This window comes from Besnoitia besnoiti, chromosome X (assembly GCF_002563875.1).
Source record: "Besnoitia besnoiti strain Bb-Ger1 chromosome X, whole genome shotgun sequence".
NCBI classification, from domain to species: domain Eukaryota; phylum Apicomplexa; class Conoidasida; order Eucoccidiorida; family Sarcocystidae; genus Besnoitia; species Besnoitia besnoiti.
The window spans coordinates 1,859,065-1,881,821 of record NC_042365.1 but is presented as its reverse complement, the minus strand read 5'-3'; the positions used below and the strand labels follow the sequence as shown (position 1 = coordinate 1,881,821).

General features: G+C 55.8%; 1 protein-coding gene across 1 annotated transcript; it reads left to right on the top strand.

The window, feature by feature from the left end:
• Nucleotides 1–2,195: 2,195 nt before the first annotated feature.
• BESB_018150 (rhoptry neck protein RON8) lies at nt 2,196–22,071 on the top strand (the record flags this gene model as incomplete). The annotated part of the gene is made up of 29 exons (XM_029360530.1): nt 2,196–2,339; nt 2,495–2,662; nt 3,012–3,308; nt 3,637–3,948; nt 4,264–4,707; nt 5,184–5,474; nt 6,313–6,660; nt 6,950–7,240; nt 7,650–8,015; nt 8,484–8,729; nt 9,025–9,195; nt 9,455–10,024; nt 10,323–10,763; nt 10,980–11,078; nt 11,337–11,606; nt 11,881–12,531; nt 12,900–13,541; nt 13,950–14,204; nt 14,562–14,582; nt 15,000–15,254; nt 15,560–15,592; nt 15,832–16,164; nt 16,407–16,433; nt 16,786–17,832; nt 18,024–18,356; nt 18,689–18,718; nt 19,043–20,305; nt 20,933–21,250; nt 21,715–22,071. The coding sequence occupies 29 exons, from the start codon at nt 2,196–2,198 to the stop codon at nt 22,069–22,071; spliced, it is 10,023 nt and encodes a 3,340-aa protein (XP_029216506.1).
• Nucleotides 22,072–22,757: the final 686 nt, after the last annotated feature.

Genomic DNA, 22,757 nt, shown 5'->3' with positions numbered 1-22,757 from the left:
CAACTAGTGACACGCCACCGAAGCCCAGTGAACGTATTCTGCTTGCTCTAACTCATGAGGGTGGTGGACGCGTGCGGGAGTCACACACACCGCGTAATTAACGTAGGAGCATTGTCCGATCTGCTGCGGCTCAAGTCTCGAATCGTCAGGAGCCGCAATCGTCGATCAACTCTATTGCTATGTACTACTGCGTAGGAGTTCTGGTGTCTTGCACCCGTAACATACGCTCCACAATATCTCCCCAAAAATAATGAAACGGTAGACCTGAGGCCGAGAGAACAAAAATATGAAAATCACGCTTTCTGGCAAAAGCTATGAAGCGCTTGTTTTGTGGACTCTGCATCGGCACCTCTGTTTGATACCACGTGCCTTTACATCGACAAACTTCCAACAGCAACGCCAGCGACTCTTCGAATGAGACGCGCGAAAAACGGACCACCGCCGTTTCGAACACGCGAGCTCCGTCATTATTTTTGCACTCCGCACCTGGAAACAGGGAAAACGACTCTCTTCTATTTGGCCGAATTGCTTCGTTGGAATTGGCGTAGACACGCACCGTTTGGGCAGCCTCCGGGCTGCAAGCATACTGTGCTACTTGCCAATTTGACACCAGAAAGGAGACGCCGGTTCGTCTCTCGACATACGTGTCTTGCCCCAGCCGTGACGACTCTCTCGTGGTCCGGTGCTTGCCTGAACGCTAGAGTGGGGATGCTCAGCGAAGAACCACGCGGAAGGTGTCTGGCTCAAAGCGCTCGTTGAGCGCCTCTGGAAACTGGCACGGGGGCCGCCACCCGCGAGGAAGCGGAAGCTTGTCCTGAAAGAGGACAAGGTCGGCATGCCAAAACGCCGGCGGTTGGCTGGCGCATTTACTCGAGGCGCTGTTTTGCCTGGAAGAAAATGTATCACGATGTTCTGCCCTGGAACTTAGCGAGAAAAACATCTTTTTTAGGGACGTATGAAGCGATCCGCAGAAAATTTCTTGGAGCTACGTTTCTGCTGTACTGCAACTGAGCGCGCTGCCAGCCACGCCCCAGAGCGGTTACGGCCGAGCCGCCGCAATGAGGTCCAGCCGTTCTCTGTTCATGAGAAGAGTGGCTGATTCATTGAAGCGACGAACGAAGTCTGTCTTTGACCGTATCGACGTACGTTGTCTGCTAAATTAGTTTTTTACATGCCTAGGTCTTGTCACCTTTTTGTAGGAGAGGGATACAGGTGCTTTTTCACTCTGGCATACGACGCCCGACGACTTGTGTGTCTTGTTGACTCGTGTTGCCATCCAAAAGATGGGTGCGAGAAAAAACGCGCATCACGGGACGGGGCCTTTTTTTTAGGGTGTCTAGCAAAATGTTTGCTGATAGACACTTTCTCTTGAATGAATCGTCTTGGTCTCCGGTCTCTGCGAACGTCAACATCCTTGCGTCCCTTCTCGACTTGTCAAGCTGGAGGTCCCGCCAATGTTGCGCCGGAATATGTTGGCTTGCTCTGAGTAGGTCACGAGCATCGCCAGCCGACTCACTCCTCACTGCAAATCGCCATCGTCAAACGGCCTGTCGCTGTCTCATGAACAAAGGATAGCTCTCTTGGCTGGCTCTGAAGGGAAGACGCTGCATCCAGCGGCGCACTCTAGCCTGTTTCGCCCTCTTTTTCAACACTTGGGGGACCCGGGAGTTGTCCGCGGGGCCGGTCACAGGGGCTCCACTCCTGGCGACGTGGCCCGTGGAAGTGCCTAGAAACAGGCAGAACGCATACGCCGATTTTCGAATTCGACTTCTTGTGTGTTTTCAGTTGAAATATTTTTGTTATCTGGGGAAGGGGCACCGTTCCGCACTGCCACCGGTGCGGCCTCCCCACCTGTCTGCCATAGGGCCGCAGATAGTCAGGTTTGAGGACACGTCGCCCATGAAATCCTGATAGTTTTCGAGGTTCTTCACTTCGTCTTCGACTAGGAATTGTGGATGCGGACGCCAGACACTGTGGCAGAGGGACTCGGGAAGCCGGAAGGCACCGCGCACGCGCTAAGCGGCGGATTCTTCTACTCATCTCCAGACTCCGGTTTTCAATACTTCGGTACCTCGGGGGAGAATAGGGGGTTGTGAGCTGCCTTTCGGGAGCCCGCCATCACGTATTTGTGTTTTTCGCTACTATGAGACTCACGTGCCCCTCTGGCGATACATGATCCGCGCTGCCTCGCAATCATGTCGGCCGCTACGCTTCGTTCGCCAAGGTTGCGCTGCCTGGACAGTATCTTTCTGGTCTTCTTCGTTTTTGGAGGTGCTTTGCAACTCACAAGTTTTGACGTCTCTGCCGCGGGGCATTATGATGCTGAAGAGAACCCACAGGTGAGCACTGAAGCGCATTTAGTGTCCGCGCCCTTTTCCCAGAGGCCGCACCACCCCTGTCAAATTTCAGGCGGAATCGACTTGTACTCTGCTTCCGCCTAGCATGCTACGTGGTGACAGCCTTTTTTTGTTGTGCGCGTCCTGTGGTGTCGCAGGATGATAAACTTGCTGCCTTCGAGCTGAAGGTGGAGCCAGACAGCTCGGAGAATTCACGCGAATTTGTTTTCACTGCTGAGTATGTGCACCCTTCTCAACTGTCCAACGTCGACGATGATGCCAATCAGAGTTTCTTCGAGGCAAACGCACAGGGCTCACCTGGAAAGGTACGTCCGTCTTCCTGTCAGACAAGACGAAATCGACGGGCGCAACGAGCTTTCTCAAGGATCGGCGCCGTCGGGGCATACGCATGCAAACAGAATTTTTATCTTATCTCGGCGGTAACGCTGATCATCGCCCCGCGAGGGTTCTGCCGCTGCGTCCCTTTGACTGACCATGGTAAACCCTGACATGTTTCCGTCTGGAACTGCGCAAGTAACTTCTTACCCTCTCGTTCTTTCTTAGTCCGCGGTCCGCCTACTCTGGGTCGGGTTTGGAGGGCTGCTGACTTCCTTTTCTTGCTCTGGAGGTAGGCTCTATCTTTGGTTATGCGCAGGCTTTTTGCGTTGCCTTCAGTTCGACCCCACGTCGCCGACTGAGGAGCTGCGAGATGTACAGCTGCGGGTGACGTCCCAGGGGGGACAGCAAGGTCATTACGCCGAGATTGTCGTCTTTAAAGAAGGCGAGGTCGTCGCTGGCTTCCGGTTTTCGCTGCAGCAGAAGGAACAAGTCACCCTGCTGCAGCAACTGGCAAAGCTGTCGAATCAACGCGGAATTCATTTTGCGATTGAGTGGCGCGGGAGGGGCGACGGATCGGGCAGTCTCTACATTCGGACCGCTCTCCACCTGCTAGCGACGGGCTACAAGCCTTCCGTAAGTCGAAACTCTCGACGCGTCAGTTTACACGTCGTTGCGGGCGACATATTCTCGCTCGAAGACTTGCCTGCTTCGGCTTTAGGAGGTACCGCCCACCACGTCCCTTCGGCTGCGGCCCGACATGATAGTTACACATAACCCTAACGCGCAAGCCTTTCCGACAGCTCACAATCTTTGGCGGCCGTGACTCTCTCCAACGAACGGCACGAGTCCTTCGACTGACCTCTGTCTACAGCCTCTTGGCGCTCTTCGTTGCCGATTCGACTTTGTTCCTTTTCTCCATTCTCAGTTCATGGAAATCTCGCGGCGTGTTTTGCTCTCTCAGGTCCACTTTGACTTGATTCTTAACCAGGTGGGGCCCGGGGGAGCTCCACAGACTGTTAAATTCCGGTCGAACGTCCCTATCGATGACATCAAAGTGCCTGGCGCCTCGGTGGGTGCGCTGAAGCAGCTCATCGCAGACCATGCAGACCCCGGGAACATCGTCACCGGGGCCGGCTCGTTTACTATCAAACGCCTGTATGCTGCGTCTGGCAGCAAAAATGCGGTCACAGACGAGGGCTCCGTCATGCCCTGGTTGCTGCGCATGGTGGGTGAGGCGGCCCCCTTGAGAATCCGAGGAGAGTTGATTCGGAATGTAAGTTGACAGGAGGTGCTGGAGGCATCCTCTCCCACTGAACCTCTTACAGTCGTGCCTGCATGCGGTTGGCGTGCAGTGCTTTTGCGCTGCTACCCGTCGATCTGGTCGTATCTCAGCCCTCGGTGGCGCTCGAGGGAAGGCGTCGTACGCCCTCAAATGGTGCTCATGGCGAGTTAAGTATCCGCAGGGGGAGATTTCGTTTTTGCGTTCCGTACGTGCTGTGTAGCAGGCAAGAATGGACGGGAGCTGGTCATCTGCCTGTGAACTTCCATCCGCTCACTCTGCCACGCCTTCCGTGTTTGAATTTTGCAGATGGAGTTCTCCATGGCGCTTCCCCAAGGGCCGGCAAACTGGAGCGATATTCTGCGGCTGTACTCTGGAATGGAGGACGCGGCGAAACGCGGAAAGAGCGCTCGTGAATTTACCCAGTATGACCCTGGGTACCAGGGCAGCTCTCTATTTCTTCCTCCTGATGGCTTCAAAGGAGCGGCTCGGCTGGACGACCACCAGCCAGATCGCCTACAACGTTTCTGGCAACAGGGAGGCGAATCGGGAATGAACCCTGGCGAGATTGGGCACTACTACAGAACCCTATTCGGGAGACATTACGACACATCCAATAACCCGCTACTCCTCCTGGATATGTACGGAAACCCGGTTTACTCGCCTGGAGGGCTTCACCAGTTCACAGTCGGACCAGGCCAAAGAGATCCGAAGAAACTACCGGATCACCTCAGCGGCATGGTTCTCCCTGGTGTAAGTCCACACAGCATGTCGCGGTCGGCAGGGCCCTGTTCCATCGTCCTTTCATTACGCCGAGAAGCGCCTTCGTAGTTCTTCAGCGAATCGGACTGTGGAAAAAGAGGCATGCACATACCTAGCAGTGCTCCGTGTGATCCACATACGTCGCTGGTCAATTCGGAGGCTTCACGTCTTGACGCGGCGGAATCTGCGTCCTCAAGTCATGGCTGGATGACAGAGGCGCGGATGTCGAAGATGTTGCCTGGAGACAGAGTCTTCGTATTCCTTCGTCTACCGACTAGGTGCAGTCACACGCGCTTTCGACTGAACTCGTTCGAGTGTGCGTTTGTTCATTTTCAGTTTGGGCGGCTAAGGGGCTTGGGCTGTTCTGGAGACGCGACGCATCGCAGACTACTGTGCCGAGAGAAGCTATACGCAGTTTTGTTCGGCGGAGCATTGCATGGCGCAGTTTGTTTGCGTTTGTCTTTCAGATTCGCGCCCGTTTCGAGTTTGCCGATAGTCATCATTCGACTGAATTCGTGAACCCCGCGCGACCCTGGGACGACATCACTAAAGGATGGGATTCTTTATCCGCGAAGCATAAGCTGCGCATCAACTACCGCGAACCTGGCTTGACTGCTGTGTCGGTTAATGGGGTCCGCTACGGTCTAGACCAGGACTTCAAGTCGAGGTACCCGACGCTGCTTCACCTTCTCGCGAGCTTGTCGCATGCCGACCCAGACTTTGCACTGGACAGCGTCGTCTTCCACTTTGGCGACCAGGTAAAGTCCGTCAGCGACCTTTCATTCCTGGGACGAGCTCAACTCGAACACTGTGTAGGGAGGGGGGGACGGGGGGTAAAAGCCCCGCCTTCCGACGAGGAGAAAAAGGAGAAAGTGCGCACACACGTGCGCAAGAATCACGCGCCTACAGTGGTAGTTGCGAATTCGAATGGCGGGCAATGCCGATGGATGAGGTACGCGGCTGGCGCTTTCGTTGGACAGTATTTGCATACAACTATCCGAATGCAAGCTGCCTAGTGAGTAGCGGGCTGGGCAGTGGATATCTTGGCCTGCTTCAGCGTCTCCTCCGTGTGCTCCTGTGTGCGCTATGTGCAGCTGCCTGCCGCCGTAAGTCCGCCGGTATTCCTGGTGGCATCCACATGCTTGCGCGTATAAGCGTGTACCAGATCTTTCGTGCTCCTTACGTGCCTCTCCTTTTCCCCTGCGCGACTCTTTAGCGTTTTTAGACATCCATCCGCCCCTCCGTGTTTCACCGGGGAGGGAAGGGTGGGGGGCGTAGAGACTGGAGTGAGCGATCGCTGCACTAGCTACAACGCCGTGACTTGATAGTGGATCTGCCAGTATGTTTCCCAGTTGATTTGTGCGTGCTGCTCAACACTACCTGCGTATTTGAGATTCTAGTTCATTTGAACGCATGTCGGGTTTTAGAGAGGGTATGACGCGGTGCGGCATTTCGGGGAAGCTTGCGTGGTGATCCCTATCTATTTTTAATTATTGCATGTTCTGTTTAGGTTACAACACTCTATAAAAAAAGAATACTTCATAAAATGTTTTTCAATGTATAGAAAAATTTTCTCCTGTCCCGTATGTGCTGCAGCTTCCGACGCTCTTTGTTCTTGACGACGCGCACGATCGCCAAATTCCCTGGTGTGCTTTTGAATACGTGATTCCGCTAACCCCGCGAGGCACAGTGAACATCAGAACTCTGATGGCGAAGGGAAAAGCTGCGACGGAATCGCCAAAAGGATGCAACTTCCACGAGAAGGGATTCCGCTTTACAACCGTGCATCGATGGGGTTTCGTCGATTCCAGAACCCCGCTCAGCATTGATTGGAAAGGCGTTCTGGACTACCGAGGCTCCAAAGAGGAATGCAGCTTGCTCGGAAAAATTTTGAAGGACGCTCACCTATCCGGGCGTCAGATTGCCCTTAGCTTTCACGCGGAGGTAAGGGCGGGGAAGAGAGACAACGACGCTCGCGTGTGAGCGTCGATTCAGCAACTGAGGGGGTAAAGGTGAATGCGACGTTCCAGGATGCGCTGTCCCTGCAGGTAGTGCCAGTCTTAGAGTTGAACACGTGGCTGCATGAAAGGCGATATTTGCGAATTTCGAATAGGCTTTCTGATTACGGTCGGGAGCATGAATGCAGCCCCATGTTCCCTCAATGCGAGGCCGCGTATCGTCGGGGCTGTAATTCACGCCGATTTCCTTCTCTGTGTGCTTCGTATGTCTGCAGCACAAAGCTACGTTTGTTCCAGTCCTCGAGAAGTTCGGCCCAGATGGCAAGCCGACGTCGTCGAAGGGGCAGAAGCCGGTCACGACGACTGTGCAGTATGGCGAAGACTTAGATGGCATTATCTTTGATTTGACCAAGCCTTTCCAGAAGAAGCACATTCCGACCATGATGTACCCGTTCCTGCCCAGCGACGGTCACGGACAACCTCCGCGCGACGCCCTCAACTCTGGCATTCTAGGCCCCGAGTACTATCACCGGCCGCCCAAGTCCCGGGTTACGCTGCTCCCCGAGGTATGCGGACGCGACGCCATGGCGTTCCACACTGGAGTCGCGCTCAGCCTAGAGCCCCCCCCCCCCCCCCCCGCAGCACTGGCGTCGGGATGCCTAGATTAGATGTCGCGTTGTACCGTGGCGACCCACGTTCTCGCAAGCCGAGAAGCGGCTGGAAGGACCCAGGAGCTGTGTCTCTTCTTCACTCCGACTCGGACCTTCACGTCGTGAATGCGCACGTTGCTGCACAACTGCAGCATGTCTGGTTTGAGGCCGCAGAGGCAGTCCTTCTTGAAGCCAGGTGGCAGATCTCTTGTCATGCCCCTACGGAGTTGCACGTCCTCCGTGGCCGCGTGCCGGCCCTAAGTGTGTCAGTATCTCAAACTCGAGAAATCAACTCCTTGCTTCATCCGTGTCTCTTCGCTTGCAGATTCCTATTCTAAACCAACAAGACACGTTTTACGACGGCACAGGCCCTCATCACAGCGTGCCCAGCCTGACCATTCCGATCACCACAGGGCCGCAGCAATACGTGGCGCCTTTGAAGGCTTTGCGGAATTGGCTAAATGCGCACTACCCAGGCTCGAAGCTGCCGTTCAATCTGAGTAGCATGAGCGACGACGATCTGCAAGGCATCGCCGACTTCCTGCTCTTCCGGTTCGACGATGGACGCGAGGTGCCGCTGCGCTCAATATTTGGCCCTGAAGTCTTCTCGCCGAACTGGGCTGCAGCGAACCCGGGGGCCTACAGTCAGCTTCTCGACATCTTGACGAAGCCAAAGAACATGCTCCTTGCGGTACGTGCGCGGCGGCCGACCCTCGAAAACCGACAGAGGCCCTGGGCGCATCTGCGCGCTCCTCTAGGAGTGCTGATCTGTGCCTGCGTAGCGGGACTGTCACCTCGCCCGTGGGGACTGGAATGCGGTGCCCAGTGCCCAGACACACGTCTCGCTGGAGTGTAGAGGCGAGCGTGTTTGTCGTCTTTTTGCCGATTACGGCGCACCGCTATAGAGCGTAAAAGACATAAACCGGTTTGCTCAGTAGGGAAACTCCGAGACGGGAGGTCTGGATTCACGAGAAAACGCAATGGAAGCATTTGTGAACACCATGCTTGTATCGACTTGCGGTTCCATAAGACGTATTTCTTCATATAAACCGGCTGCAGGATCGTCGATTTCGCATACATAACGTCTGCGATGGCCTCTCGCGCAATCAGCTCACTCTCATGATTGACACACGCTTGACTTCATTTCTCCTTTTCGCAGAAAAACTTCCGCATTGTGGTGACGGGGCCTGACGGGCGCCAGACTCCCTTTGACATCCGGCTCGAGCCAGGAGACACGTGGCAGAAGACCCTCGACATCTTCTTCAAAACGCATCCCAACGTCAAGCCGCAAGACGTCAAACTGGTTCTGTATGACGACAGAGACACCCCGCTCCGGGAATTTGACGTCAACATGGATATCTATTCTTCGTCATACACCGAGGCGGTCGATCAGCTGCATATGAAGGTAAGGCGCAGGGTTTTCACGGCGGCGTTGCCAGATTCAGGGCGCCATCCCCTGGCGCCCGTTAGCATCGATGGAGCTCGACAGAATGATGCAGTGCTGGTCACACGCTTCGGTGTCCGCTGCATATCCTTCCTAGTTTCCGTCACGTCGATGTACTGTTTTTTCTTGTTTTCCCACTGTGTCTTTGTCGCCCTTTCTGGGGGAATAACTCGCCCACAGTTCATTTGTTTCCGGCGCGGGTCCTAGCTGTGGATACGCTGTTGAGTCTCGCCTGTGTGCGTTTGCCTGTCTGTAGGGCCTACAAATTACTCTCGAGACTCCGGCGCCGATCGTCTCGTGCTACCAGGAAGACCCCAAACATCCAAAGAAATGCTTAGCTGTGGATATGAAGCGCATTTTCTGCGGGCGAGTCATCCCGGCTAAGATGCGGTCGCGCCAGTGGAACGCACAGTGCAATCCCGAATGGGTAAGCCTCTTCCCAGCGAACGCGGCAGGCACCCTGCGCGTAGTTGTGCTAGACTCCTATCCTGCGATGCTGCTCTGAAGCTGCAGAGACTTCCGGCGAGGGACAGCCAAAGAGGCTCCGAGCTCCTCGCGCGCCGGTATCCGACCGCCCAAGTCTGCTGAGCTCGGTGTTTTCCGCCTTTTAGTTCTGCTGTCCGTAGATAATGGAGACGCGCATGTGTAGACTGTGTCTCCGCTGTCTCGTGTGCCTGCGTTGCCAGATCGCTCGCGCGGATCCGCAGACCATCGAAGACAACTACGTGATGGGACCCGACGACGTCCGCGCCAGGTCGATTCGTGACTTGTTGATTTCTGCCAAGAACGACTTGAAGAAGAGGAACCCCGAGATAGCCAGGACGCTGAAGATCCCTGTATCTGATGCGGCGCAGTCCGCGGAGCTGAACCGGAAGCTCCAGGAGCGCTCAGACTTGATGATGAAGAGCGGCAAGACGCTGGAGGAACTAGACCAACTGCGCAGACTCAAGATGGAGATCAAACTCCTTCAGCGGCAGGGCGAGCTGCAGTGGGCCCGATTGACAGGCGCGACCATCGTCACGACAGAGAACGGCAAGCCTGTCGAGCGCCACATCAAGCTGGATCCCAAACAGTTCTTCATGCCTGACAAGCTGTGGAAAGTCTACAAGGCGCTTGCGCGCGTCGTGCCCGGCCTGAAGTTCGAAAACGTCTTCAACTTCTCGTTCGAAGTCATGGACGAAGGGGCCCGCATGCAATGGAAGGCGCAACAGGCGAAAGCGGCAAAGGCAGCCAAGGAAAAAATGAAGGCACAGAGAGTAAGCTCGGCCTCTGCAGCTTTAGGATTGTGGGCGTCCCCAGGAACCCCCGGAGTAGGTGGAAGTGGAGCGCTTCATCATCGTCGTTGCACGCTCTACGCGTCGTGCGCGCGGACGGGTGTTTCCCACCTACAGACGCGTCGGCGATTCGTCTGTGTGCGCACGTTTTTCACGGTCGCCGACACGTTGCGCGTGTGAACCCTCCTCCTGCGCGGTCCGCTTTGTTGCACGTACTGTGGGTGCGCGGCTACCACGGCGGTCACATGGGAGTCTCTCGCGGGTTCTCTTTGGTCTGCAGACCCTGGTGGATGTCGTGTTCATCGGGCCAGACGGTGCCGCGCTTTTCACGGACATGAACGTGGAGTTGCGCCAGCTGTCGGATGAAGCACTCGGCCGCCTCTCCAAGGGCGACAGAAAAGGGTTGATGATGCAGTTGGCGAAGCTGTACGGAATCCCGAAGCACTTCTTCATTCGGCGTGGAGGCTACCCGCTGGCGACGGTCTCTGGCGTCAAGTGGGTGATCGTCGTCATGCTCGGGCTCGTCGGAGGCCCAGACAGGAGAGGCTTGGCTCCTTTGCTCGACAATCCCCAGGCGTTCATTGAGCTGCTCCAGAAGCAGGGCGGCTTCCAGCCCACAGACTATGTCACACTCGTTTTTTTCGACGGGCGGACGACCGCGGTCTCCCTCAGTGCGCTTGCTCAGGAGGATCTCAGCCAGCTGTCTGAAATCTACTTCCCGGTGAGGCCTGCTGTGATAACAATGCGCCCAGGTGCGCCAGACTGAACAGATTCTATCACGAGAGATTTCCGGTGGAGCTTTCGCATGGATCTTCTCACACGATTTAGCGGTCACCTCCTCCTTGGTGGCCTTACTTCCGAGGGTTCCAGCCCCACACTCGGCCTCAGCCTCTCTGGGAGCACAGTTTTCGTTTCGTGTTTTGCCTTCTCGCGCCAGTGGAGAAAGGGCTCCGGTCAAGCCCTCGAGGAGAAGAAGAAGGCAGTGGAAACCAAGGCTGCAGAGGCCTCCGGAATCATGCGGACCGTTCAGGTCACGGTGAGTTGGCTGATGCACATTCGGCAGCTTCCAGCCCATAGACTATGCCACACTCGGGGAACACTCCCTGCCATTCGTGGCGGCAGTCCAGCGCCCTGTAGAGAAGACACGTGTCGTCTTGCGCTAGCTGCACCGCTTGAACATCACCTCACACTCAACACGTCGAGTTGCAGCCGGTCCTCAATACGGCCTTTAGGCGACTGCACTGACATATCTCCCGTCACGTTATGCGTCGCGCGTGTTTTGCGAATCATGCAGGTCACGCAACCGTCCTCGTGGCCCAGCGTATTCGGGGCTTGGCTCTCCGATTTGCACGAAATGGATCTCTTCGATGACGGGCCTGTCATGCTGAAGATTCGACCCGAAGGGGCACAAAAGGGACAGACCATACGATGCACTGTGAAGACCTTGGGCGAAATTTACCAGGCGCTCAACAACCCTGAGTTGATCCGCCGAAGGTGCCCAGGACTGGGAAACCTCAATGAACCGTTCACGGTTGAGCTCTCTGTCCGCACAGCACCGGAACAGGTACGACGGGAGGATTCACTACGTAGTTCTGTTTCGGTCCGATGCTTCCCAACATCCACACGTGATTAGAGACGACAAGGAGAAGTGCCTGCTCGCGTGCCTCTCACGTAGTTAAGCTGTGGAGAGCTGCGGTGGAATGTCGATGCCGCAAATTGCACATCGTCCGGTTCACGAGACGAAACCGTTTCCAACGATTGGAAAGTGCTGCTGATAAGGTGCCAGTGAGTTCTCTCGTTGAGAGAGAGGAGTGCTGAGTTGTTCATTCTGTCTCCAGGTGTTTAGACTCTACAATCGATCTCGATCGCCCGATGAACAGAGGAAAACTGCATCCGTTCTCCCCAAGCTGAAGTTCCGCATCAGGGGTCTGCCCGCTGACGGTCAAGTGACCTTCGAGTATCGCAAGAAGAAGCAAGATTTGACTCCGCAGCAGCTTCAGCAGCTCAAGGCCTTGATTGAGGGCCTGAGGGACGACGAGCCTTCAGATGCCATTATGACGCAGATCCTCCGGCTCCTCGGCTTTTCTGACGAGGACATTGCGAAGGGCGGAAGACTGAGGTTCTGGGTTAAACAGGCCCCCACGTCTTCAGAAAAGCAGATGCTTCGAGAGGGCTCGCTCACAGCAGTGGTGGAAGACCTTCAGGGCGGACGAAGGAAGAAAACCGTCCCGCTGTCAACTCCCGAAAACGAGGGAATCAAGCTCGGCGCCTCCGCGCAGCAGTACTACATCCACTTCTCTCTTTTCTCGAAAAAGACCCAGCAAATGAATGCACCTTGCGGCTCCAAGACGGGCGCTCAGGTGGCTTCTGCGACGTGGGGGCAGCTGTGTCGGTGGTGCGACCTCAAGTTTGCAGAGTTGCCTGGCCTTGGGAACCCTACGGTCTACATCCGAATCATTGCCAGCGACAAGGCGCAAACCGTGCGAGGGGTAAGTTTAGTCGGGCACGACACGCAGCCCCCGCGGAAGACTCGCGGCTTCTAAGCACAAAGCGAATGCAGCCAAGTGCATTTCTGCGCGACGCCACGTGGGGCGTACCGCGAGAGGATCGGGGCGGCGGACCCGCTGGCTCCACGCATCTCAGCCAGTATGCGTTACGGATGGCGTCGACCAGGATTGTCAGAAGCAGGCTGGCGGGTGGCGATATCTTGAATATGGGCATTTTGGCACGCTTTGGCGTCCTGCATGCGTTGGTACCCCTGTATGTTCGCCTTTGGGGGGGGGGGGGAGGGGGACAGGGGGGCGGCAACGGCCCAAGTGACGCCTGCGCCTACTGATTTGCGGTGTGTGTTTTTCAGGGTCAACCGGTCACGACAACCATTGACGGGCACCCTGTGGTGTACGACGTCCGCCTGCCTGGCGATCCGCGGTCAGCCTCGGGGCTGCCAGGACCAATCTTTTGGAACATGGTGGAGCGCCCGGGCCCGAACGATTTAGGGCCGATCTGGCACCAGTCAGCTCCGCAGCCCGGCGGAGGCCTGCGCAAGGACTACAACTACATGGCTCCGAACCCCCGGTTCTGGGGGGCGAATCTCTTTGGACCGTCTTCTGGAGCGTTTCCGAAAGACACACGCGCCGGCATAGACGTCGTCACCCACCCCGATCCGCAGGAGAGCGGTGCTGCCTACACACCCCCCATAAAGTTTGGTTTTGGCTTCACAAACTGGAAGGAGCGAGATAACATGCGGTCGCAGTTCAACAACATGGCCGCCGGCCTCACCCCGGAGGACCAGAAGCTCTACAAAGTCTACATCCAGGTCCCGAAAGGCGACGGCCCGTACTACGCCTGCAAAGGCATCGACATCAAAGAATTTATGCGCCTCAGCAGAGAACAGGTCGCACAAGCGTGCGGCGTGGACCCCGCCCTGCTCGACGCCCCCTTTGGGGTGTACCTTTTGAAAGAGACCCCGACATACGCCCCAAACCAATCAAGCTTTCCGGTGAGAAAGCCGCCCTCGCGTAGTTATAGATACTGCACCAACACAGTTCTGAGGCGCGCACGAGGGCACACCCGGGTGGCGTGCCTCTGTGGCAGATGGCAGCGATGAGTCAGACCTTCGCTTTTGTTATGGTTTTCATACGCCCGAGGGTGTCAGTGAACAACTTGATGAGGTCTCTGTACCATGGTGTGTGCGTCCTTGTGCTCGTACGTCAAATTCGCGTAGTATATATGCTTGGTGTCTTCGCGCGTGGCAGTTGCAAGGCGAAGGAATGGCGACCGGTGAGCCCATCAGATTGGAGTCACCTGTATGAAGGCGCAGGGTTCGCCCCCTGTGTTCACACGAGGAAGCACGAGCGTCTGCAACGCGTGATGTCTCTGCCGTTTGTTTTCCTTGCCATGCATTCAGGTGTTTCTGATAGACCCCAACGGCGACCAGCATCCGTCCGTTGGTCAGTGGACAGGCAGGCCAGCAAATTTTCTCGGGCCGCTCCTAAAAGGGTCCTCCCCCGCCTCGATTCTTCAATTCGAATTTGCGCCGGGGGTCACCTGCAACCTGACGCAACAGGAAGTGATGAAGATGCAGTCCTGGGAGGAACTTCTACTGAGATGCAACCTCAACACCGGCAAAGAGAGACCGGCCTCGATTACAGCCCGCATTGTGGTAAGAATCTGAAGTTCCCCACACACATACCTAGACTGTCCTCGACAACGAGACCGGCGCACATAAGTACATGCAGTGGCAGGAGACGTGGTGCTATCTTTCACAGGGTTCCAAAATACAGTTTTAACCACACCTGTGTTCGCAGCTTGGACCTATCGGCGAGCATCTCCTTCGAGATGCTTCGTTTTCGCCGTCATGCGTATATATCACTGTTCAGTGCTACCAGGAGATTATAATCTTGTCGACGTTGAGATTTTGTGACGACGCAAAAGAAATTAGTCATGGCTTGTGGCACAGTCATGGGGATGATTCGCCCTCTTACGTGGTTTCTCCTGTCTTCTGCGTGTGTTTTTGCAGCCCATGTATGCCACTCCAAATGTAAGTCTCCTGTCGACCTGCAAAGGTGTTTTTGGGGGTGAACACTGTTGATGCGTTCCAAGACAGGTTTTACAGGAGTTCGCTCTGATAGGAACCGAAGGTTCAGCTTGACCGCCTGGCTTGCCGATTGCAGGTGGCGTAGTATAACGCTGTATCCCCAGACACGAATCCACGGAAAGGTGACCGCGTAATTTAGTTTTGCGATTATTCGCTCTGTATGTATATCATGTCTGGTCTGTCTGCGGACTGGACTTTTGTTTAATCCACTGAAGTGCGTGTTTCCGGCTCAACAGACGTGCAGTTTCGTCTCGCCATATTCCGCCTTTGAACGGAGGCTGCACACATGAGGTCCTCTGAAAGCAGCCTCATTACGATACGCTTTCTAGATTTTTGGTTTCTGTCTTTTGCTCGTTTCAGGTGACGTTCCATGTTCCGAACGAGCTCCTGGCACCGGTTCTGAAAGCTCACGGGAACATCCAGCCTGAACAGTTCTTCCGCCAGAAGACGACTCAGGAGATCGTCACGCTGCTGCTGGCAAATGCGCAGCTCGGTCTGTACTACGTCGGTCTGCGCTTCAGCGATGGATCAGAGCAGTCGTACAGCGAGCTACCGGAACACCTTCGCGACTTGCCGCCGAGTCAAATCCCCGGCTTGAAGCAAATTTTCATTGTGGTATGCACCAGAGCCCACTTGACGGCGGGTTTCAAAAACTTGAATGCATGTCGGCGTGTGGTGGCGCGACCTCCGATTCATCACGCACAGGGCGCACAAGGAGGGGACCACGTCTTCTACGACTGGAGCCATACCCGGGCGCAGGGTCCATCCCAGAAATACGACTGCAGTGACCCCGTATATTTTCACTTCATTCCGGAAGTGAAAGCGTTACGGCTTATCCTTGCGCCGCGTCACTGTCAAAGCCCGCAAATTCCCCGTGAACACCGCCTTCCTTTTCTGCCTGCGTGCGTGCATGTATTCAGCCGGCGAGTGGCGGCAAAGGGTTCCATCCTGGAGTAAGTCAACGAACGGTCTCTAATCGCATCTTTGAAATTGACTGCCGAAGAAGAATCGTCGCTCCTCTCGCTTCTCTGCTTTCTGGAGCTGCGGCTCGAACCAGTGATGCCGTTTTGCTTACCCTTGCAATCTAGCGTTTCTCGCATTCCTCGTACAAGTCTTGAGGTCCGACCTCTCTCGTTTCGCTGCTCCATTTCGCTGTACTGTGGAGTGCGGGGGCCGTCTGTCTGTCGCGCAGGTGTTCCGAGGTGGAAGCCTCGGTGACCTTATGAAGTCCTTGCACATGAGCCCGGATACCTCGTACAAAGAGTTCGTGAGGCGAGTGGGAGATCAGCTTCGCAGCCCCGAAGGGTTGAAAATTCCAGGAATCCCGCAGCACATCGGCGGCAAACCTGCGCCAGGGCAGTCCTCCACCACTGACTTCGATTTCGCTGTCCCTGAAGGAGCAATCGGACCCGGAGGGCAATCCGGAGGGCATGCGGCGTGGCGGCCAGGAATGCCAGGGACTTTCCCCGACGACATGCCCATGGGAGAGGTCGAGAAGCAGCTGCACCATCCGTACATGGTTTTCGTAAGTGCTCTCGCGGAATGGCGTCACGCGGATGACAGCCCCCCAGATGTGAATACGTGTGAGGCAGCGGAGAGAACAGAAGTCGCACTTTTTAACCAGGCCGATACGTTCACGCCAGTGATGTTGTAGCGACCTAGAAATATGCCCACATGAATCGCTAGAGTCGGCAGAGCAGCGGCACCAGGGTGCCATGAGAAAATCTGATCTTCCTGCGTTTTGGCTTGTGTCCTGCGTCTCTCCAGACTACGCGACACACCCCCACATACGACGTAAGCTCAGCCCCGGCATGCATCAAAATGTCGACATATTTTTCGGCGTTACTTTTTCCAGAGTAGGGGAATCGGGATGGGATGAACGAGAATAATGTAGTGGTAGTCCGATTTCCTGGACGAGGGCATGGCGCACGCGGTACGTGCCTCCTGCCTGGGACACGTTTCGGAAACAACGGTGTTACGTTCGCGTAGTACCGCGCGATACACATCGTAGCATATGAAGGTAGTCTTTTTGACATGCGTTTTTTCGGTTTTCTCATGCACGCTTCTCAACGGTCGTCCAGAGCGAGCCGGCGCCAAGGCTGTTGAACATAGTGGCAGCTCCCTGGTGCCTTTCTGGTCTTCGCAGATCTACGGAATCGCGTCACTTGGAGGCCCGTCGTACCACGAGCAGGTCACGAGACTGGACGCGCATGTCCGAGGCCTCGTGGAGTGGATGAAGAATTCAGTTGGCATCGCTGATCCGAACGGCGTCATTGGAGACCTCGTCGTCGATTCCATCCGCTGCCCGGCTCCAATGACCGCTGGCCAACTCCTCTTTGCCACGGTTGGGCATCTGCTGCACCACTGTGGGGTCACCGACTTCCAGAACTCTCACAGTCTGTATGTTATGGCAACGGCGGCTCCAGGCTTCACGGCGGTGCCTCGCGGGCACGGACCGAATATTGTTATCAACGGCCACAACTACGGAGCTCCTGCTGCAGCGCCTCGAGACTTTTCACAGCTCTTCAGCCTTCCCGGAGGACATGGACAGCCTCTCGCCCAAGATGTCGAGATTTCCGTCACTCCGGGTGCGGGGCAGCAGCCGGTGCGGGGCGTCCTTCCTCACGACCTTTTCCCATGGCTGCAAGCGATTTCCGATAAACATGGCGAGCCTGGAGTGTCCGTTGTGCTTAACTTCCTGCGTCAACTGCACTCACTGGCGAATCTCCCGCCGGGCGCCTCACTCAACATCGAAACGAAACTCATTCCGCCGCAAAACCCCCAACAGCTCTACCCTCCAGGCCAAGTTCCTCAACCCGGTCCCTGGCTACAGGGAATGTTCCCTACTGGTGGAGTAGGAGCTGGTGGGGTCTACGGACCCGGAGGAGCTGGCGCGGACGTAGCCGGAGGGGCTGGTGGTCCACCTGTCCCGAGTGCGCCTCCAGCATATTTGTCACCCACTGGCATGCGCCTTCCCTTGCTTCGCCAGCCATCCGTCGAGCTGCCTCGCAACTCCATGCTTCGAGGTTCTGTAGGAGGGGTTGGCGGCGTTCCGAAGACGGAATTCGTAATTCCCATTCTGCCTTCCCAGAAGTCCATGCCGGTTGAACAGGTCTTGAAATTCTTTGGCATTTCGCCAGCGTCTGTACAGAACCTGGACGTTCAGGAGAAACCCGAGACCGGATCAATCATGGTGAGCTACGTGCTTGTGCCTCAGGGAGGGTGGTGAAAGTTTGAAGAACGACTGAAAACCGTGGAACAGCATAGGTGTCCTCCTTGTGCTGCCCAGGAACCATGAACTCTACCCGAGTGAGCATGTAGCGATGCGTTCATGGTGTTTGTAAGACATAGCTGCCTGCGATCTTGAGTTTCTTTGCCTTTCAGATCAAGAGCGGCGGGTTGACCTTCGTGCCGTTGAAGGGGGCTCAGTTTACCATCGCGATGACCACAATCAACCCGAGTGACCCCAGGACACTTGCGCAGCTTCTGACTAGCGGAGGCCATTCTGTCAGTGAGGTGATCGCGGGAGCAGAGGAGGATAAGCCCTTAGTTCTGAAAATAGTTATTGAACATGGGGCGGCGACTGCCACTAAGGTCACGACGCCAGTCGGAACGCCGAAAAATGCCATCTCGGCCCTACAAGGATTGAGTCTGTGGAAGTTGCTGCCTCCACTTATCCAAGTGCCCGAAGTTGAGACGATAGTCATCCGGGTCAAGGTACGTGCACTCACAAATAGCTTACGAAAATTTTCTATAGCGCCCAGAAGAAATCGTTTGCGCTTTTAGATTACGTTTTCAGTTAGTTCTGTTAGGAATTGCCTGCCTCCAGCAGCGTAAATTTGTTACGAGCATCGCTGTATTCGGACCGTCCCGCATCTAGCGTTGGAAGACGTGCGGACGATAGCATTTCCGTGTGCTTGCTGCCAGGACAAACCGCGCACAGGTGGTGTTTCAGTGTGTTGTTTAGAAGATTCCGTGCGTTGGTGAGCCTCTTTTGCTTATATATCGTACGCCTGCCAGGACCCCTGTGTGTGTTGTGCGCTCTTCAGTATGCCAAGGAGTTCCAGGAAGCTGCGAACGTAAGCACGATATATAATGTCTTCCGCGTTCGGAGCTCAATGTGTAACCACGGTTTGTTCTTCAGACGCAGTGCTAGCCTCTTGCGTGTGGCGCATATATCTATACATGGGAGGTCGCTGTACAGGATGTATGTGTTGCATGATGTCCCTGGGGCAAATGCCTCAAGATTTTTCTCCTCTGTTCGAAAGTACGTCGTTCGCTCCGCTCGTGTGGATGGCGCCATCAAAGCGAAGTCGTTTGCCTTTCTCAGGTTGCAGGTCGGTTAACAAGTGTGTCGTCTGTCAGTTCAGTATTCCTCTTCTTTGTCTTGTTCTGGCGCGCAGGCTGCCGCTGCCGCAAAAGAGGAAGCCGCAGAAGCTGGTGCCAGGGCCCCACAATCACCCGTAGCGTCTGGTCCTTCTGCACCCGATGCCGATGCAGCAGCTTCCAGTGCGTCGAGAGGTGTTCCTTCACCTCTCAACGCAGCTCTCAGTGCCAGACCACGCACCAAGTCGAAACCCAAAGCGACAGCATCCGGTGACGCAGGAGCCAGTGCGGCGGCAGGAACTAGTGACTCAGGCGCCAGTGCGGCTGCAGCACCCAGTGACTCAGGCGCCAGTGGGGCGGCACCACGCAGCAAGACGAAACGCAAAGGTGCAGCCGCCGGTGACGCAGGAGCCACTGCGGCGGCAGGAACTAGTGACGCAGGCACCAGTGCGGCTGCAGCACCCAGTGACTCAGGCGCCAGTGCGGCGGCACCACGCAGCAAGACGAAACGCAAAGGTGCAGCCGCCGGTGACGCAGGTGCCAGTGCGGCGGCAGCACCCAGTGACGCAGGCGCCAGTGCGGCGGCAGCACCCAGTGACGCAGGCGCCAGTGCGGCGGCAGCACCCAGTGACGCAGGCGCCAGTGCGGCGGCAGCACCCAGTGACGCAGGCGCCAGTGCGGCGGCACCACGCAGCAAGACGAAACGCAAAGGTGCAGCCGCCGGTGACGCAGGTGCCAGTGCGGCGGCAGCACCCAGTGACGCAGGCGCCAGTGCGGCGGCAGCACCCAGTGACGCAGGCGCCAGTGCGGCGGCAGCACCCAGTGACGCAGGCGCCAGTGCGGCGGCACCACGCAGCAAGACGAAACGCAAAGGTGCAGCCGCCGGTGACGCAGGTGCCAGTGCGGCGGCAGCACCCAGTGACGCAGGCGCCAGTGCGGCGGCAGCACCCAGTGACGCAGGCGCCAGTGCGGCGGCAGCACCCAGTGACGCAGGCGCCAGTGCGGCGGCAGCACCCAGTGACGCAGGCGCCAGTGCGGCGGCACCACGCAGCAAGACGAAACGCAAAGGTGCAGCCGCCGGTGACGCAGGTGCCAGTGCGGCGGCAGCACCCAGTGACGCAGGCGCCAGTGCGGCGGCAGCACCCAGTGACGCAGGCGCCAGTGCGGCGGCAGCACCCAGTGACGCAGGCGCCAGTGCGGCGGCAGCACCCAGTGACGCAGGCGCCAGTGCGGCTCAGCCGGAGTCAGTTGTGAAGCCGAAGATAAGTCAGTCAAAGGGGAGTTTTCCTCCCGTGTTCCATCCACGCCCGAGGGCTGCGGAAGAAATCGACGGCACACCGGTATGAATTTCCACTGCTGAGTGCCAATCACTGATAGGAAGAGATAAGGCGCAGTGCTGATCTAGAACCTCCCAGCGCATGCGTCCGGGGGTGCTCACAGCAGTTTCGACACAGCAGTATATGAGGACCTGCAGCCCGCGCCGCCGTCGTGGAGCATGGAATATTGCTGAGGAAATGCACGCAGCAGTGAACCGGCTCGCCCGATGCGTATAGTTAGAACGCGGGGATGGCAGTGCATCTACTGTCCGGCATGGTCTGGCGCGAGTCTAGAGACTGTCAGCGCACAATGCTGTAGTAAAATATACGTAGGCATTGTATATCTGACTGTCCCAAGCATAGTATTCTGGCTCTGTATGAATATTGATCTGGCGGAGAGTGGCCGGATGATAGGGAGCAACTTCACTAGCAGCGCCTAGTTAATAAGATGATAATTATGGTAGATGTAAAACCAGCTGAGCACCATGTATTCAAATGTATTGAGGATAACCATGATAATCTGGTCCCCTTGACTTTAGTCCCGATAAACTACAGTTCTGCTTAAACTGAGGAGAGTTATCTGAAGTACAATGTATTGTAGTGTCAACGAAGTCACATGCCTTCTTGGTCTCCGTTGTCGTTGTTTGGCAGAATTCGGAGCTGTCCATTTTCGTGGATCGTCAAGGCGAGAGCACACAGAGGTACACGTTGTCGTCCCGCATCCGCGGTTCCGTCGTTGGCGAGGCAACGGTCAATCAAATGCTGGATCTCATAGATGGTCACCCTTTCCATTGGTATCGCATTTTCTGGGGACAGCGATCAGTGGACGGCAGCTCCTGCAAGCCCCGTTTTGAGTTCCCGTACCACCACTGGCTCCACACAGTAATGGCAAAGCTTCCCGTCCCGCAGCGGTCCACGTGCCTGCTAGTGCGAGAGATTGTGAAACTTCGCATCGGCGAAGGTGCAACGGTAAGCCATCCAAAAAAGCATGTACACAAGCCTACGTGCGAGGCCCTTCCCAATTTGTAAAAATAGCCATGAGCGGATCTCTCTTGCCCGTCAGAGTGTGAAAGAGAAATCATCGATCTGTTACGCGTGGGGAAAAGGGTAGTGGTACAATCCTTTGTGTGCACCCAGAGTCTAGTATATGTGCATAAAGACTGTAGGGAGAAGTACTGGTGTGTAAACGCGTAGGTCCGATTCCATTAATTCAAGATACATAATATAGCGTTTTGACCAGAGTAGCAACTATGATTGTGCGATAAGTTGATCAGGCGAATGCTGTTGCATTATTCTACAATCTGGTAGCTGATGCATGCTCCCGACATTGTCGTTGATCCAGTCAACGGTTTCTCGCTTGCAACTGATCACGGCATGGCAACATAATTGAATATATAGTTTCTGTACTTCGTTGTGTCTCTTATCCCTTTCAGTTCTTTTCGAAGCCGCACTTTTTCCACAATCCGGTCATCATCATTAAACGACCAGGAGAACCGAAGCAACTCATGTACGAGGAGCAGATCGACCCGACGATATTGGATCAACCACTTACAACTGCCTTGGAGCAGTTAGGGGTCACCAAGGAACAGATCGCTTCAGTGCAGCAGTGCACTAGCGACAACATCGATGCCCCGGCGTCCTGTTCGTCCAAGCCTCTCGAAGTGAACCCTGAGACCACGGTGCCTGCTGCTGTGGCAACAAAATCCGCGTTCCTCAAAGTGGCAGTCAAAAAGAGTCCGGCTAGCTTCCTCCAGATTCTGCGTGGGCGAAGAAGGCTTAGCGCCGCGTAGAGCCGAACAGGCTCGACCTGGACCCCGGTTGGATCCCGGAAACAAAATCGGAAACAACATTGCAGATACGAGGTCGTGATGTCCTTTATGGTTTGTATATATGGGTATATATACGTATATATGTTGATAGCTGCGGCCGAGACGCTCACTCTCCATATGAAACGATGGCTCTAGAGCTGAGCGGCTGCACAGGAAAAAATGCTCCGTGTGGCGTTTCCAATTTTTTCTGTCTAGCGCTACTGGGGCCTTTTCCGACATTGTGCCAATTTAATGTTGTTTGTTTATGACTGCTCAAAACCGGCAGGCGTGCTGTCAAAATACTGGTATTGAGTCGAGGCTTGTGCAACCATAAACATAGTTGTGTCAGCACTCCAAGGCGCGCAGAACCGAGCATCGCTGTATCAACTGCATGGAGACATGCTGAAGCTAATGAAGCACCAACACCAGCAGTCCAGTGGGACTCACGGACTGCCGTGCGGTCATGTGCGGCGAGAAAGGGGCATGTCGCACACTTTCGATTGGAAATCGGCTTTATCGGGAAAACAGGATGTCGCTAACAGTAGTTAACGCAGGCGCTTATTCGACGCTGCAGCTCCTGCATCTGACCGTCGTGAGCGGTTCCAGCATGATGCTCCGGGTGCACTGCTTACTGTGGTATGTGCAAGCCGTCCTTTGTAACATCAATT